This window comes from Chelonia mydas, chromosome 11 (assembly GCF_015237465.2).
Source record: "Chelonia mydas isolate rCheMyd1 chromosome 11, rCheMyd1.pri.v2, whole genome shotgun sequence".
Taxonomy (NCBI): Eukaryota; Metazoa; Chordata; order Testudines; family Cheloniidae; genus Chelonia; species Chelonia mydas.
Genome location: NC_051251.2, coordinates 18151786 through 18171021, shown reverse-complemented (window position 1 = coordinate 18171021; position 19236 = coordinate 18151786). Strand labels below are relative to the sequence as shown.

General features: G+C 42.2%; 1 protein-coding gene across 1 annotated transcript in view; it reads left to right on the top strand.

Annotated features, from left to right (window-relative positions):
- The first annotated feature begins 3948 nt into the window (after window positions 1-3948).
- Window positions 3949-19236, top strand: part of TMEM163 (transmembrane protein 163) — a 155116-nt gene continuing 139828 nt past the window's right edge. Inside the window, exons 1-2 of the mRNA XM_007060877.3 lie at window positions 3949-4568; window positions 11526-11645. Of these exons, the coding sequence (XP_007060939.2) occupies window positions 4409-4568; window positions 11526-11645 (280 nt within the window). The 5' untranslated portion in view covers window positions 3949-4408. The remainder of the gene's footprint in view (window positions 4569-11525; window positions 11646-19236) is intronic.

Sequence of the window (19236 nt, the reverse complement as noted above, 5' to 3'; positions counted from 1 at the left end):
AGGACATTTATAGCCCTGGCAAAAAGATGGAAGTTAAACAGGCACCTGCAAGGCTAAGAATGGAAGAAATATTATATACACAGAGCTCTCAGACATACTGCATTGAACAGTACACCTTACACTGGAGCTCATTTATGTGCTCTCAGGCAGCACTGGCCAGGGTCAGAGAAGGAGGAGGACACCCTCCTTGGCTAGCTCAGGGCACCCTGCCCCATTCTCCCAGGAGCATAGAAGCCAGTGAAGAAAAGAGGAGCTACTGGTAGATTGTGGATAGGGGAGGCTAGAAAGAGGAAGAAAGTCCGAGCCAACACCATCTTTCACAATGGGCAGTGTAACCTTTATGTTGGAATGTTCCCAGTCAATATTATGTAGGTAAAGGTGCAAAAAAACCCTCCCCAACTTAGTTTTTAGGCTCGAGCCTCTAGAAAATATATTTAGTAGAGGACCACTAGGTTATACTTTGATGATACAACCAAACTTTATTTAAAAAAAATGAGTAGCTAAGCAAACAGGCAAGCAATTACTACTTACACAAATGCTACTGTTACACTCACTCTCAAGATGAATTGGTGGATCAATGGGTGATCAGTCCAGTGACAACAGTGTTAAGTACAGGCAGTCCTCGACTTTACAATGTTCTACTTCCGACGAATGGCACTTATGGCGCTTCTGAATTGACACCCTGATTCAACTTATGACAAATGGTTTCAACTTTAAGACGTTTGGTCCCACAATGGAGTGGATTGCGGTTCTGAGTTACGACGTTTTGACTTCCACAATTTTCAGGAACCAATTGTGTCATAAGTCCGAGGACTGCCTGTGCAGCTTTGTAATCCTGGAACCTAATGGTACCCTTTGGATGTTAATTGGAGCTCTCCCACAATTTAGCAAAACAATTCCTGTTATATTCCATTATAATACAAATTAATATCAAACTACCCTTTACCATAATTATGTTTCTACCACCTTCTTATTGGCTCTTTACATTACACATTATTTAAATTAACTTCTGCACCAATGTCCTTCAATAGACATTTTACTAAAACATTCATAATTCTCAAAAAATATTTATTACAAACCTTGCTTAAACTAGTAAACACCAAAATATAACAGTAACATAACCCTGGGAGGTGTCCTTGCTAACTCTTACTTTCCCATAAAACTTTGTCTCCAACGTATCTTTGACTTTTCTCACACTAGCAACTTCCATTTCCCAGACTCCTCTCCACTTAGGCTAACTTAGGACCAAAACCTAACTTCTATTTATTTCTTAACCTAAACCATCCTATAGACTACAGTAGGGGAAAGAACAGAAAAGGCCCAGCAGCTCTAGCTAACTCTGCTCCCTTCCTTGCAAACATGGTGTCTTAGGCTGCTGGCCTGTCATCCCCCAACCAAACACCATCATGCACCTCTCTCAGGCAGCTGTGCCCTTCCCTTTGCAGGTCACTGCTCCTTGGATAGGAAGAGAGGAGCAGAGGACCCAGAGCTGCTGATGGAGAAGGAGCCGTGGTGGTGGAGCCAAACAGATAGGGAAAGCCTATATTAATTTTACTAGGGAAGTAGGGAGGGGATCCTGAAATAATTGTCCTGGGGCGGGGCGGGGCGGATAGAGGGAGCTGCAGAAGTTGTACTGCTGAGCATTATTTGAATTGTAGGGGCATGAATTGAACTGGGGGCAGCTGAGCCAGGACCACCACTCCTTCCTCAAATCTCCCTTTCCTGATGACCAACAAGAAGCCCATATTGGGATCCTCTCTCCACCTGGCAAAGGCCTAAGCAGCCTGGGCAGGGTGTCTCCCCCAACCCTCTGCAGCTCACCATCAGCACATTGCAGAACTGAGAAACCTTAACAACAGATTTTAATGAAAAACAAACATTACAATCTATTGCTTATGGTGTGATGTTACAAAATTTAGGTATTCTAAATTTTGGTCATTCGTTGTACGTGTCGATGGTTTGTGTCTCACATTAGCAGGTTCCAGTGTTAAGAAGTATGCATACGTAGCCTCTAAAAATCACCTACTTTCATTGTATCAAGTTGTTTGAATTTGTTTAGAAAAATCTCTCAGACTATTTTATATGTATAAGAATATCTTTTAACCCAAATAATTAAAATGTTACTATTTTATGTTAAATACCCATTTGATGAGAAAAATAACATACATAGGGCCTTGCAGTCTTGCATATTAATGCAGATCTCACAACTGGAGCAAGAGCACTGCAAGGGAGTAAGGATGAAAAGGAGATTAAGGTGAAGGGATGCAGGACCTCAGGACCTTGCTTGGAATAGATGCAGGAGCAAGGGAACAACATGCTCAGACAACCAAGAACACCAAGCCCTCTCCACAGCCCCCTAATATAAAACCATACCCCACAATACTGCAAAAGCACCAATTAAGTAACTCAGCTAAATAATAGAATTTCATAGGCTTCTATGAAAGTTTAAAAATATCAGCTTGCATCACAACCCTTAATGTTTATTGAAATGTATTTTTCCTATTTAATTAATTTATGTTTTAAAGTACAGTTGAATACATCTTGAGGATTAGCATCCAGGATTAAGAGATATAATATAGATTTAGGCCATTTGGATATTTATATTTCAGTAAACATTCCCAAACAGGTCCTATTAAACCATTAGAAAGAACTTCTCTTTCTAATGAAAGTGCTGACTACAGCAAGCAAGAAGCACCTCCCTTAGATTCTGGCAGCTTAAAATATAACCTGTGTGTGTTTGTGCCAACTCTCATTTAACTCTTACTTGCCTTTCCATATTCACAACATTTGTTTATTACCAGCACTGATGAAGGAAAATGCTGTTTGGGTACAAATCTCTATTTAGTCATTGCTAATAACCAAAAAAGTAAAACAGAATAGCTATGACCAAGTTATTGGTTTTTGGCAAAGTGTTTGTTCCCCCCCATATGCCTTGGAGGTTTTTAAAAGGCAGTATTTCTTGTGTTCCTCTGCAGCCTTGGATGTGTCTGACTAGTGGACTGAACACAGGCTTGGGGACCAGAAAGCGTTAAATTCTAATGAATTCTTCTCTGACTTGCCACGTGCATTTGGGGAAGCCTTTCAGGGCAACGTTTATATACATGCATACCATCCCCTCCCATTCATGAATGGTTGATTTGATTTTTGGGCTCCTGCCCCAGCTAGCTCCCATTAGACCCTAAAAAGTGAGGTACCCAAAAGCAGTGGAGATTTTTGAAAATGTGGGCACTAAGCTCTCTGTGCCTCTTTTCCCCCTATCTGTACAATGGGGATAGTAACACTTCCCTTCTTCACTATGCTATGAGGAATAGTTAATGTGTACAGTGCTTTGAAAATGTAAGGAGTGTTAGCTTCTGCCCTTGATAAGAAAAAGACTGCGGTTTCTAACAGTTATTGAATAATTCTAATCCTGAAATACATGTTAAGGAAACTTCACAGGGCTAAAAGGAAGCTGAAGTTTGTGGTGGTTTTGTGGGAGGGCATGGAGAGCTGTAGGGATGATTTAGGGGAGGGGAGCATGTGGGGTGAGGATGGGTAGGGTCTAGGTAAGTTTGGAAGGCCGGTTGTACAGATAATTTCCTCCTTGGCCAGCAGCAGTTGCCGTGAAATCCTCAACAGTGGGTCCTTATTTCGCTGGCAAAGTCACCTAAATGCTGTTGAGTTTGACCCCCCAAAGAATGGCAGCTCCTAAACCCCCCTCCCCCCAAACCAAATCACCACAAGGAAACAGAACCAAGAGCCCCGGAGCAAAGTCTTGTATCAGCTTCGACTCCAGGTGCTTGAGTTCGGGAATAACGACGGGAAGCCCAGCTCTCTCACCCCACTCCTGCAGGCCGGGCGTTACAGCCTTAGAACAGCCCCGAGAGGGGCTGGGAAGAGATTTCAACCCACCCCATACCTCCCCTTTCCGGCGCCCCACCGGCACAGAGAGGTGTCGAGTCCCAGCCGCGCGTGGGACGCCCCCTCAGCAGGCTGCTGTGCATGGCCTGCAGTAACCCCCTCCCCTCGGGTGTCCGCTCGCCATGCAGCCCGGGACCTGCGGGGGGGGGGGGCACTCTGATTACAGCACCCTTTCCCCCCCCCCGCTAGGAGGGGTCACCCACTGCAGCTCCCTTGAGCTCCTCTCTGGGGCTGGGCGGGGCCTCTAATTCCAGCCCTCCCCGCAGCTGCTGGGGGGTGGGGGCTGATTGCAGCCTCCCCCCCGCCCCATCTGAAGAGCCGGCGGCTGTTCTGGTTCCTCACCTGGCTATGAGCCGCTGGAGGGAGCCGCCGCGGGAGTTTGTTTGCCGTGTGTCCCCATCCCCCTGATGCTCTGAGCCCAGTCTCCTCCTCCCCCTGTGCTGGATGCTCCGCTCACTCCTCGCTGCCCTGCCACGCTCTCCCGCCGCCTTCTCCCACGCCGCGAGACATGGAGCCGGCCGCAGCCGGGGGCGACCCAGCCAGCCCCCCGGACCTCACCATCGTGCAGCCCCCCAGGACCGCCCCGCCCTATCCCTCCCGGGACCAGCAGGAGGAACAGCTCCGGATCGGGGAGAGCGGACAGTTCAGCGAAGGGCTGGAGGACAGAGGTGAGCCCCGTCCCTACGGCCTGGCCTCCCTCACCCCATATCCTCCCCTAAATCACCCCCGGCAGGCCCCCCCCCCATCACACCCTGCATCCCTCCCCTCAGTCACTCCTCGTAGCCCCATAATAATCTTTCCCGTCCTAAATCACCGCACTGCAACCTTTCCCAAATCCAACTTTCTTCTCAGTCACCCCCGCGGGCACCTCTGCTGTCCCCCATGATCCCCTTTTCAGTGCCCCATCACTCCCTACCTGTCTCCCTAATGTTTACCCCTCCCTCAGTCACTCCCTGCAGCCCTTCTAACACATGTTCCTTCACCATATCCCCTCTGCAGCCTCCTAGCGTTCCCTCCGACAAGACACTCCATTATCATAATTGCCTCCTAACACCCACCACCGACCCTGAACCACCCATAACGGACCCCAAACCACATACCGTTCTTTAATAATCCCTGCCCACCCCTCAACACACCCACAACTCTTTTGCCTTCATCACCCCTGCAAGCCCTTCTAGGACACACCCTATGCCCCCTGCACCTGTCCCTTGCTTTACAACTCGCTTAACGTTGGTATCTGCAACCCTCTCTTTAATCCTTCTCCTAAGCCCCTCTAATAACTACCCCAACCGCCTGTCCCCAGAAGCTTCCTAAGACCCACCCTATATACTCTGTTCCTATGCCTTCCCCCATGCCACCACCACAGCCTCAGAACAGCACTTCTTTTCCAGATGAGAGGCAGACAGCCTAAGCAGGTCATGGAGATGCTCAGATATATAGCCAGTCTAACAGCTTTCCATCACAGAGTGCGGTGTGTGGGAGAATCCCCAAGGATGCAGTCAGGCCTAGGGAATCAGAGATGAGGTGTCCCAGAGGCTGCACCCTAGATGAATGGGAGAGGGGGGGAAGCACCTCAAGGAAGTAAATCAGTGTTAAAAAGGGAGGGGGTCAATGAGGGGACTCCAAGGAGGGACAGTCAGTGCTGGAGTCTCTGCTAACCTACTTCCTACAGAAAGGCTGCTGTTTGCTGATGCAGCAGCTGCCAAGAGCCATCAGGGGAGGCTCTCTAGGGGGCTTTAGTGGGCCATGAGGCCGTGCTTAAATCTATAGTGCCCCCAAATGTGCAAATCCCACCATTGCCAACAATAAACCATTCAAAAATCATGAGTCAGATCTCCCCCCAAATCATTAAATTTAAAAAATAGTGTTTTTTGTTTTTTTTTTACCTGCCCTGTTATTAGAATCTCTGGGAGACGCTGCCAACCTCTAAACTGTGTGTGATCTTTACAGATTCAAAATTCAACCTTAAATGCACATGCACAAATGCAGGCTTCACTGCACTCTGCTTACTCTATCCTATCTTCTGGTTGTAGGAAGCTGCCATTTTATCCCTCTCTATTCTCCTCCTGCACCACTATACTGTCTCCCTCCATGTCCCAACTCGCTTGCATTCACTCGCTATGCTCCCACACAGTGTATTGCCCCTCATCTTCCCCCTATATTTTCCTCTCATTCTCCCTCCTTTACTGTCCTCCTTTTACTGTCTGCACCCCACATTCCCCTGCACCTCCTCAGTTCCCATCCTGTACCCCACATTTCCCTCCATCTCCTTAGTCCTCCTCAGGCCCCTTCCCCCCCATATTCCTTTTTCTTCACTGTTCCTTTCCAGTTCCTTAGCCATAGAGTATAAGGGCATGACCATCTTCCTTGAGGTCGATCTGGGCTTCAGTCATATTGGGGGAAAATATGGGAATTGGTGCCCATCTTTACTAGGGAGTGCCTTGCTTTGAGGGCCAAAGGCTGATCCATGACTGGAGCTCCTAGGTGCTACGATAATACAAATACATAATAAAATACTACTAATAATATGTGAAAATGGTAGACATCTTGACAGAGGGCAGCATGTGGCTTTAGTTCCATTGGAAGTAATGGGAAACATCAACCATTTTGACTATTGTCAACATTCAAAAGTTTGGCAGGAATTTGGAGATCTAGAGAAACTTAAAATTTGCACCCCCCCACCCTCTGTCATGAGGTTTGTGATAAAATGGTCAGAGCTGGCACCTTTAAAATCAAGGGAGATTTTGAGAAGAGACTCCCCAGCCAAACTGGCCTGTAGTAGGATTAAAGGGGAAAGACTCAAGTAAGCTGTCTCACTGTCCCCAGTATTTCCAGGAAAAGTTTCAGTATGATTTTTGCAGTTTGTTTATAGTATTGTTGAAATATTGCACTTTTTACAGTGGCTCTTTCCAATGAATCATAAATGTAGACATAGTCATATAGGTATGACTCTCTAATGCAGTTGGCTTCAGTAATTTTTCAAGTACTTATAAGGATCCTTTTGCATTTTGTTAAGTCAAAAAAAGTCACTGAAGTATTTGGGGGAAATGGTTCTTTAAGGGCTTTCCTTAGTTAATGAAAGTCTTTCCATGGACTCTAATTGACTTTGGATCAGGTCTTTGATTTAACATTGTAATCATACAGTAGGGTTTTATTTTTTTTAATTAAAAATCCCAACACCGTAGAAATTCAAACGTGACATTTCAAAATGCTATTTAGTCAAAAAAACAACAACAAAACTTCTGTTAAATCAGCATGTGGTATCACTTCATAAACATCTTGTGTTCTGGAATTATTATTTAACGTAATAATTTTTTGTGAACTATGTATGTTTAGGTGGTAAAACATAATATAAAATTTACCAAATTCAATGCATTTAACAAATTCATCATCTTTACTTTAGGGATATTTAGATGCTAAATCAAGTTATTGTTTGCAGCAAAATTATTCAGCACCTCAGTTTCAGGGTGGAGAAATCTTGTCAATAGATGCAAGCTTGTCATTTTGTAGCAATGCAGGTCATATTTAAAGGTGGTCCAAAATGTGCTGTGGTCAGTTAAAATTAAACATTGTTTTGTAACATGCAGTGAAAAGATCAAAAGCTCTCTTTCGTGAATCCGTTTGCTGTATGTAAATTAATGAGCTAATATTTTTTGTAAAAGGATTTTCATGCTGTGTGTTTGGTAGCTGCATGAATATGTGTGTACGTATGCATGTAGTCCCCTAGGACTCATTAAAATGAGATGGTGCTTCTGGCGGGGGTAGGGGGGGGAGAGAAATTGTAATAAATAAAATTAGGTGACTTATTTTAGGGAGGAGAAAAAAAGTTACATTCTGCTAACCAAGAATATTCCAATCATTTTTAACATACACGTTACAGTGTAGCTCTCATAGCAGGGGTGCTTTCATTTTATGAAATTAAGGAGCTGAATCTTATGCTGTGGGGAGCGCTCTTGGCACTTGAATTACAATTAGCGATAAAAAGGAGCTGGCTGTGAATGTTTTTCCTTTTATTTAGCTAAGATTCTATATGATTCATAAACATCTATTGTATGCCTTGGTCTTCATGGCTGCAGCTGTCTGTTACCTGGGAATTGGATGATGTATTTAAAGAATGTGTCATTCTACCTCATGTTTGTTTCACCTCAGAGCCAAAATCAGCCAAAAGCTTTACATCTGGACAGAATTTGGACATTAAAGTAGAACCATTAAACGCTTCTAGAAAAAAGAACGCCAAAAAACAAGGAGAGATGTTCTCTCTGTGGTTATACAATTAGAATAATGAAATCTTATCTTTATTTCTAGACCTGTTTTTAGGTGTTAGCCCCAGAAAAGCCACCATTGAAATTGTTGGCAGTGGCAGCAGGCAGGACTAGTACTGAATGGATATGGAGGAGGAATTACCCTCTGATCTGCGTGCAGTGGTCCTTCTAGGCAGACTAAGTGGGAAATTTGTATTGTTGTTACCCATTCCAGACCTGTTTGTGAGTATTCAGAGGATTCAAAGCCTTGAGGGCTATCAGTCTGGTAATTTGAAAAGCATTAAATGTGTGTTGAAAATAAATGCAATTTAAACATAAAAATTAAGAAATAGGATCTCTTATTATAGGACCAAATTCTTCTCTTACCTATAAGTGTACAGCTCCTCTTGAAGACAATTAGAGTTGAATGTATGAAACTGAGGGCAAAATTTGGCACATAAAGAATTTAATAATTATGTGTGAAAAAACTGTACAAACGTTAAGTAATTAATCCTTACAACACCCTTGAGAGGTATCCTAGGCAAATATTATCCCTGTTTACCAATGGGGAAATTGAGGCAGTGAGGTTAAGTGATTTTCCCAAGAGCACAAAGTGAGTTAGTGATAGGAATTCCTAGTTCTAATCCTAAATCTAATGCCCAATCCCATTTCCAAGACATTAAATTATGCTGCTTCTCATGTTTATTTACACTAGTTTTACAAATTCAGAGCCCTGCAGTAGTTTCCCTTTTCAAACATGTGTGTTTTCTGAAAAAGTGACAGACATCCTGGAAGAAGCACTGGAGAAGACTGACTGGCTTTTACATTTGTTAAACAAAATATTCCAGAGATCATGGGTGGAACAGAGCTGGATCAGATTTTACGGTTTCTGGTGAAAGGGAATATAGTTAAAAAAACAACAGCCCTTAATTAAATGAATATCATAATTAGGGCTAAAAGAAGATTGGGGGGGTGGGGGGGGAAGAAGGTGTTTTTTATTTTAAATTAAAATAACTTTTTAAAGCAGGGGAGAGGGGGAGTAGAAGACTATCACTATTTTTCTGATACTTAAATTGAATTGTTAGCTGGGGATTAGGATGGGGGAGACAGGAGCGTTCCACAGTTTTCAGAATGGAGAGAGGTAAATTGTGGTGTCCCCCAGGGATTTGTATTGGGCCCAGTCCTATTTAACATATTCATAAACAATCTGGAAAAAGGGATAAACAGTGAGGTGGCAAAATTTGCAGATGATACAAAACTACTCAAGATAGTTAAATCCCAGGCAGACTGCAAAGAGCTATAAAAGGATCTCACAAAACTGGGTGACTGAGCAACAAAATGGCAGATGAAATTTAATGTTGATAAATGCAAAGTAATGCACATTGGAAAACATAATCCTAACTATACATATACAATGATGGGGTCTAAATGAGCTGTTACCACTCAAGAAAGATCTTGGAGTCATTGTGGATAGTTCTCTGAAATCATCCCCTCAAGGTGCAGCGGCAGTCAAAAAAGCGAACAGAATGTTGGGAATCATCAAGAAAGGGATAGATAATAACACAGAAAATATCATATTGCCTCTATATAAATCCATGGTGCACCCACACCTTGAATACTACATGCAGATGTGGTTGCCCCATCTCAAAAAAGATAAATTAGAATTGGAAAAGGTTTAGAAAAGGGCAACAAATGATTAGGTGTATAGAACGGCTTCCATATGAGGAGAGATTAATAAGACTTGGACTTTTCAGCTTGGAAAAGAGGCCACTAAGGGGGGATATGATAGAGGTCTATAAAATCATGAGTGGTATAGAGAAAGTAAACAAGGAAGTTTTATTTACTCCTTCTCATAATTCAAGAACAAGGGGCCACCAAATGAAATTAATAGGTAGCAGGTTTAAAACAAACACAAGAAAGTATTTTTTCATGCAACACACTGTCAACCTCTGGAACTCCTTGCCAGAAGGTGTTGTGAAGGCCAGTACTACAATGGGGTTCAAAAGGGAGCTAGATAGATTCATGGAAGATATGTCCATCAATGGCTATTAGCCAAGATGGGCAGGAATGGTGTCCCTAGCCTCTGTTTGCCAGAAGCTGGAATTGGGTGACAGGGCATGGATCACTTGATGATGATAAATAAATACATTGGAAATTATCTGTCCATTCCCTTTGGGGCACTTGCCATTGGCCACTGTCAGAGGACAGGATACTGGGCTTTCTGGACCTTTGGTCTGACCCAGTATGGCCGTTCTTATGAAAGCACAGTGAAAGACAAAAACAGTTTTAAAAATTGGTTAAGATCTAGGACCCAATTCTGCACCCACTGCATTGGTTTCAGTAAGAGCAGGATCAGGCCCTAAATTCCTCTCATGTCCCTCTGTGTGGGGATTGTATGCCTTTGCAGGAGGATAGACGTTATGCTCTAAAAGAGAGACAAGGTGGGTGAGGTAATATCTTTTATTGGACTAAATTCTGTTGATGAGAGAGAGAAGAGCTTTTGAGCTACATAGATCTCTTCTTCAGGTCTAATAGGTCTTTTTCAGCTCTAAGTGGTGTGATCCTAAAATATATATGCTCCTGCTTTGATACTCCATTCGAGCACTGTATTTTAATGGATCAGCAAGTTAACTTCTCAGGTGTGTGAACCTGGTGAACTTGACGCTCCAAAACAAGTTTTCCTGTGTTCTTATAGCTCTCTTCTGGAACTAAGGCCAAATCCTCAACCATTGAAGTCCGTTAAAGTTTTATCATTGACCTAAATAGGTGCAGGATCAAGTCCCTCATGTGTACTTGTATTGGTGAGCACCATGGGGATAAAAAAACCCACAGCTGGCTCAGGTTAGCTGGCACAGGCACTGTGGCTGAAAAATTGCTGTGGGCTTGAGCTGGAGCCTGAGCTCTAGGACTCTGTGAGGGTGGAGGATCCCAGAGCTCAGGCTCCAGCCCTAACCTGACTATTTACACAGCAATTTTTAGCCCTGCAGCTGAAGCGCCACAAGCTCGATTCAACTGGCCCGGGCCAGCTATGGCCGTGCTTGTGGGGCTTTTATCCCCATGTAGACATACCCAGTGAAATTACTATGAACCTTCCTTTAGTTACCTGAAGATTGCAGTGCTCTTCTGGGGTGATGAGTGCAATTAATACTCTGTCAGGTGAAATGCAAACATTAGAGCCAAAACATGTTCTCCTTGCTCACTCAAGCATTCCTATTAGCTTCATTCACCTGAATTCAGTGAGGTGAGTAGAATTTGGCTGATAATGTACCATATACAACATATAAAATGATTTGTTTGGTCCTGAATTGACACACGTGTGGTTTTTTTTTTTTTTTAAAAGGTGTAATGTAATGTTCACACCGCTTTGTGTATTGCCTTTATCAGGTTTACTAGAAAGCAGTACAAGGCTAAAACCTCATGAAGCTCAGAGCTACAGAAAGAAGGCGTTGTGGGTTTCATGGGTCTCCATCGTTGTTACACTGGCTCTTGCAGTGGCTGCCTTCAGTGAGTATTGGGAATATTTTAAACTCTTTAAGCCTTTTTCTTGGCTATCAGAATTTCTCAAAATCATACAGGATGCTTTGTGCTTTTATATCTGTATTACTGGTAGAGTGACTTCTTTGTAGACCGCTTGGGTCTGCATGGTGCTTATAAATTAGTAAAATAGCTTTTTCTTCAGCGGCAAGGGTTGCTGAAGGTCAGAGGAAGATATAGGATATTTTGATTCCCGTTAGCATTTGTGCATGTGGAAATCTGTTCATTTTTTCAGACTAGCATTAAAAAAATCATTATACAGTGGATTGCTTTCAGCCAAGGAGGTCAAACACGAGAAGTCTAGACCTACCTGAGGCTTGTATTTGGAATGCTCTGAAGATAGAAGATGAAATGTAGTTGGGAGATGTATAATTTCTCTTAGGCTGTCAAATACCCTAACACAAAGCTAATTTTTGGGAGTGAAATCCCAATCTTTTTAATAAGACTATGTTCTGGGAGGCAAATTTAATTACATCTGTCTGGTAATCATTTTCATATGGAGAATTAAAAATAATTCAACATTTTCATCATGTGAAAAACTGGGTTATAGGTTTCTTTTATTTTTTTAATTTTTTGCTGAGTAAAAGTGTCTTTATTTAAATGCACTAAACAGCACTTTTTTTGTTTTAAAAGAACACATTTATTACCAGTTTTTTATCGTAATAATACAGTGATCTTTATTTAATTTGATGGGTAAAACAAGACCCATCATGGGACCTGAATGTTGCAGTGAATAAAAAACAAAACAAAATGTAGTTCCCTTTGTTTGTTTGGTTAGACCCCAGAATGTTTCCTGCTCATTAAAAAGGAAAAGCTCCATGCTTCTAGCTAGGAGACAAGAGGCTTCTGAGATCCTCAGAATGTCATCCTTCATTTTGGAAAAGATAGACTTGTATTTTCTGGGAGCTGCAGCAGCATATGTTTTTTATTATTCCAATCTGCAATGTTGGACCTGCTGCTGGAAGTTGGTATCAGCTCCCAAGAGGGATTATTAGAATCTGACCAAATGTTCTCTGCAAAATTCAGCATATATTACTTGAAGCTATTTATATGAAAAACAAGTACAATAGTTGACTTAAATGTTTTTTTTTAAAGCAGCATCTAATGCATTATAGAATATAAACATTTTATGAGAAAGTAGGACAGCTGAGTTTACTGAATTTTCAGGAAGCAGAACAAAATGTAATTTTTTTCATACTGGCACTGGAAGAACAAGGTTGATTATTGTCCCTTCCAAAGAGTTTTGTTTATGAAAGTTTTATAAAGATCATAGATCAGGTGATTATATAATTTTGGTTATTCAGACTTACTTATAATATAGCTAATAAAGCTAATATTATTTTTAGTCACTTGTTTTCAGAGATTTGATTTAATTTTAGGAAATACCAAGAAGTTGTTGTGTTTCACTGAAAACAGCTTTCATTTATGAAAGTTGTAAGACATTCATAAGTGCAAAAACAGATGACTATAAATATCAATTTTTCTGTGAAATATAATGATTTTTAAAGTTAGTCCGAATAATTAGATTATTTGAAAATCTTACCTGGTGGTGGGGGTTATAATTTATTCTTTGTATTATGGTGGAGTAGGATGTGAAAGTGGGTATGATTATGATGGTGGGGACGCTGTAGAAGACAAGCAGATGATAGGATGCCAGAGAAAATAATGCAAACTAAGGTCAGTCAGACCTAGAGCCATGCTTTCGGATGAGAAGTTGATGATTATGGTAGCACCTAGGAACCCCAATTGGGTATCAGGGCCTCATTATGCTAGGCACTGTATGGGAAAGTAACAAAAAAGACCTAGCTTACAACTGAGGAGACAGTTCTTCAGCTGGCATAAAAAAGCATCGATCCATTGAAGTCACTGGAGCTATGCCTATTTATACCAGCTGAGGAATTGGCCCTAGTTGTCAGATAGGACACATCAGTTGGACAAAAACAAATCGGGTTCAATGTGGGGGATTGAGGTGATGACATAACACGAAAACAAAGTTTACCGTAAAAGACGAACTCTCATCTAATTACTTGTTTAACCAGTCATCTCCTTTGTTTACTTTGGAAAGTATTTAGTAATGCATAAATGAGGCCCTGATCCTGCAAATAGGCACCTGCTTAACATCTCATGTGAGCAGGTGAGTAAATGTTTACAGGATTGGGGTCTTAGAGTGTAAGTTTTTCAGGGCATTCATTTCACATAGTCCCTGAGCAGCTGTCTTTAGGAACGTACATGTAAGAGTAATCTTTTTTTTTTTTTTTAAAGATATATATATATATATATATAAGAAGCTATGGTAAATATTCAGCACACACGTAATCTCAGGAAAAGACTTAAAATTGTAATGGCATAATTTTTATAGACGGTACCAAATGAATACACCATTCATCTTCATAGTGAAGTTGGCTACCCTACAATGAATGAACAATGGGTCACTTTTTGTGTAATACATTGTTAACATGTTAATTAAGGACCACCTCCTTGCCCCTTCACTTGGATTCATTGGGACAAATGACAAGAATAGGGAGAGCAGAATTTGCCCCCACATATTATAAATACAATCAATTCTGTACAGAACTTGGTCTTAACAGGATGGTGATTGTATTTATGCTCAATTAATAGTTAATAATTACAAATATATTGATTATGTCCAACCTATTTTAGGTGTTTGGAATACATCTTTCATCATAGTATCTAGATGCCAAATTTGTTAAGAATTAAAAGCAGATGCAGTACAAATCTTGACATTAAATCTTTGTGCATGTTTAAATGATCAATTGTTGTATAATTAACATATAACAAATGTATTACTAGAGTCTTTTATATTCTTTTTAAGGCCTTTTGAACTCTGAGTATTGGCTGTTCCATATGGTCCTCTGCAGTTTCAGCAGTTGACAATCTCATTAAAAAAATAAAACAAAACAAGGAGTACTTGTGGCACCTTATAGACTAACCCATTTATTTGGGCATACGCTTTCGTGAGCTAAAACCCACTTCATCAGATGTATGCAGTGTATTTTCCACCCCATTAAAACAGGGATGCGACCCACTTTGCGGTCCCAACCCACAGTTTGAGAACCACTGCTCTAGCCAATCCCTGAGTTAGGAGGCATGCCAGGTGATCAAAAGGTCGCTGCCTGTTTGATATAAATGACCGGTTGTCAGTTTAGTCATCTGACTCTGACAGTCCTTCGCAAACACCTGCTATTTCCTCCTCCCTATTTCCTCACTACCCATTCAAACTATTTTTTTTACTACTTGTTTATAAAGGCAAAGTCTTGGCTATACAGACCTGATCTTCAGTTTCAGTGAGGAACGATCTTTCCACTGTACCTACCATCTTGTGAGCCTGCTCTGCTAGATGTTTGATAGCTGTCAGACTACATTGCCTGCCTTCCTACTAAAGTATCTAAACTGCTACATGCCATAAGGAGCCACAACAGTAGTTCCCTTAACACACCCATCAATATGGTTAATCTTTCCAGCTATACTCTTAGCCCGGCAGAAAAGTCTGTCCTATCTCGGGGCCTCTCCTTTCGTCCCTCCAGGTCCATGAACATGATACAGTTCTGCGGTGACCTAGAATCCTACTTTCTACATCTCCAACTCAAAGAATATTTCCAACACACCTCTGAACAACATACTAACCCAAAGAATCCTTCCTATCAACGTTACAAACAGAAGGATTCTGCATGGACTCCTTCTGAAGGTCGAAACAACAGACTGGACTTCTACACAGATTGCTTCCATCGACGTGCATGGGCTGAAATTGTGGAAAAGCATCATCATTTGCCCCATAACCTCAGCCGTGCTGAACACAACGCCATCAACAGCCTCAGGAACAACTGCTTTGACATCATAATCAAAAAGGCTGACAAAGGAGGTGCTGTCGTCATAATGAATAAGTTGGAATATGAAAGAGAGCTGCCTAGCAGCCTCTTGAACTCCACATTCTACATGCCATTGTCCTCTGATCCCACTGAGGATTAGCGAAAGAAACTACTCTATCTGCTCAAGAAACTTCCTGAAAAAGCACAGAAACAGATCTGTGCAAATACATTCCTAGAACCCTGACCAGGAGTATTCTATTTGCTACCCAAGATCCATAAACCTGGAAATCCTGGACGCCCCATCATCTCAGGCATTGGCACCCTAACAGCAGGATTGTCTGGCTATGTGGACTCTCTCCTCAGGCCCTACGCTACCAGCACTCCCAGCTATCTTTGAGACACCACTGACTTCCTGAGGAAACTACAATCCGTCGGTGATCTTCCAGAAAACACCATCCTGGCCACTATGGATGTAGAAGCCCCCTACAGCAACATTCCACACAAAGATGAACAACAAGCTATCAGGAACAGTATTCTCGATAATGTCACGGCAAACATGGTGGCTGACCTTTGTGACTTTGTCGTCCCCAAATGTGAAATAGTTGTGGGTGAGAATATATACCTTCAAGTCAGCGGCACTGCTATGGATACCCACATGGCCCCACAGTATGCCAACATTTTTATGGCTGACTTAGAACAACGCTTCCTCAGCTCTCATCCCCTAATGCCCCTACTCTACTTGTGCTACATTGATGACATCTTCGTCATCTGGACCCATGGAAAAGAAGCCCTTGAGGAATTCCACTACTGTGCTAATAAGCGATGGTCACATAAACACCTCCCTATACCGGAAACCTACTGACCGCTATACTTGCCTACATGCCTCCAGCTTCCATCCAGGACACACCACACAATCCATTGTCTACAGCCAAGCTCTAAGATACAACCACATTTACTCCAATCCCTCAGACAGAGACAAATGCCTACAAGATCCCTATCAAGCATTCTTAAAACTATAATACTTATCTGCTGAAGTGAAAAAACAGATTGACAGAGCCAGAAGAGTACCCAGAAGTCACCTACTACAGGACAGGCCCAACAAAGAAAATAACAGAATGCCACCAGCTGTCACCTTCAGCCCCCAACTAAAACCTCTCCAGTGCATCATCAAAGATCTACAATCTATCCTGAAAAATGATCCCTCACTCTCACAGATCTTGGGAGACAGACCAGCCCCCCAACCTGAAACAAATACTCTCCAGCAACCACACGCCACACAACAAAAACACTAACCCAGGAACCTATCCTTGCAACAAAGCCCGATGCCAATTCTGTCCATATTTATTCAAGTGACACCATCATAGGACCTAAACACATTAGCCACGCCATCAGGGGCTCGTTCACCCGCACATCTACCAATGTGATATATGCCATCATGTGCCAGCAATGCCCCTGTCATGTACATTGGCCAAACCGGACAGTCTCTACGCAAAAGAATAAATGGACACAAATCTGACATCGGGAATCATAACATTCAAAAACCGGTAGGAGAACACTTCAACCTCTCTGGCCACTGAGTAGAAGACTTTTAAGGGTGGCAATTTTGCAACAGAAAAGCTTCAAAAACAGACTCCAACAAGCAAGTGCTGAGCTTGAATTAATATGCAAACTAGATACCATTAACTTGGGTTTGAATAGAGACTGGGAGTCGCTGGGTCATTACACATATTGAGTCTATTTCCCTATGTTAAGTATCCTCACACCTTCTTGTCAACTGTCTAAATGGGCCATCTTGATTATCACTTCAAAAGTTTTGTTTTTTTTTCTCCTGCTGATAATAGCTTATCTTAATTAATTAGCCTCTTACTCCACTTTTTCATGTTCTCTGTGTGTGTGTGTGTGTATATACACACACACACATCTTCTTACTATATGTTCCATTCTATGCATCCGATGAAGGGGGCTGTAGCCCACGAAAGCTTATGCTCTAATAAATTTGTTAGTCTCTAAGGTGCCACAAGTGCTCCTGTTCTTTTTGCAGATACAGACTAACACGGCTGCTACTCTGAAACCTGCCTTCCTACTGCTTCCTTTTGATTTGTCATTAAGTTCTCCCTGTACACTTCTCTTTCAGTCTTCATAATATTTTCTCCCCAGGGAGTCCTGTACGTTCTTATCGCACCGCTACTGCAGTAGCACATAAAAAACCTGATAGAGAGGGGGACCTGCAGTGAGACTGCATGAGACCTGCATCTGTAAAAGTAGAGACATGAGAAGGATGGTAAAATTGTGGGAGGGGGGTGTGTGTGTGTTTGGAGGCAGGGTGATGGAAGTTGAGATTTGTTGCCTGCATGCTGACAGTGGTTGCAACTGAAATAATCTCTAATTTTGTTTTACAATCCCCATTTTTTTGGTGCTGCAATGCAGTCCCCATCCTTCCATCCAAGATTAGCTAGAGCTGCATTCAGAACTAATTTTGCTGCTCCTTAATCAGCTGGAATGGTCACTGTGTGATGAGACATTCTTTTCCAGTGGGCTGAGCTTGTCCCTGCAGAATTTGCATAGTCTTTGATATGATGGTATTCTTAAAGGAGGTTGATAAATCTGACACTAATGGTGATAAGCATGTGCAAAGAAGGTACTTTTAGGGAAGGATGACTGGCAGCTGGGGCTTAGAAGCTGGGCTGCATCATGCTAAGCTATCTTCGTGCCAGGCTATTGTTGAAAGGGGCAGTGGGAATAGCCAAAATTCACATATAGATTGTAGTGCTGTGGGAAAAGACATTGGAAATCCTATGGACCATTGGCATGAAGGAAGAATCTTTGTACATCTCCACAATACCATGCTTCCACTCCTCAGCATCATGTCTTGCTCATTTGCCATGTTGCTATTGGATCCTGATGTTGTCTGTATTAATTTGATCCCTCTGACAGGGTTCTTAGGCTGTGAATGGTGAATTAACGCACAGGGATTTATAATATTTTAAATATATATAAACTCTCTATATATAGGTATAATAAACTCTAGTAATGGCATAAAAGGTGTGTAATAGTGTAGCATAGGTACCTTGCGATGGATGAATTGTAGAAGTCGCAGTAAGTTGCTACTGAAAGTTCAGCTGGATGGTTGAAAGAGGGAAGCTGCATCTGTCTGAGTTTTTCTTTTCATCTGGTTAGAAAAGCCTGGTCCTTGGGTGGAAGTCTTCCTAGGGAAAAATGAATTGGTTGAATATGCTTCTCTTTTGTGTACCAGACTGTTGAAAAATAGGAATGACAATAGAAGCAGCTTTTTCCTTTAGCTCAAAGAGTAGTTCCACTGATGTCAGATGCAAAGATGTCCTACTCTTGACGATTGTTCAGAAGCTTGCTACTGCAGAATGCAGCTTCCTGCCTCTGAGCTCTGCGCAGGCCACTGCAGTCCAGTTGGCTTCTGAGTGCAGTTGAAGGTGTTGGTTCTAAGAGTAGAGCTATAAAAGCCTTGAGTGCCCATAAAGCCATTATAGACTTTAATTAGGGTGATCATACATCCCGTTTTGGCCAGGACAGTCCCTATTTAAAGCCCTCTCCTGGCCGTCCTGACTTTTTTTTCCCGAAAGGAGGCATTTGTCCCATTTGCTGTTGCCGACTTGATCAGTTGGTAAGAGCAAACATGACAAATGCCCACTTTTGTCAAAAAAGTGGGGTGTGGTGCAGAGGAACATGCGGGGTGTGTGTGAGTGGAGATGCTGTGGCCC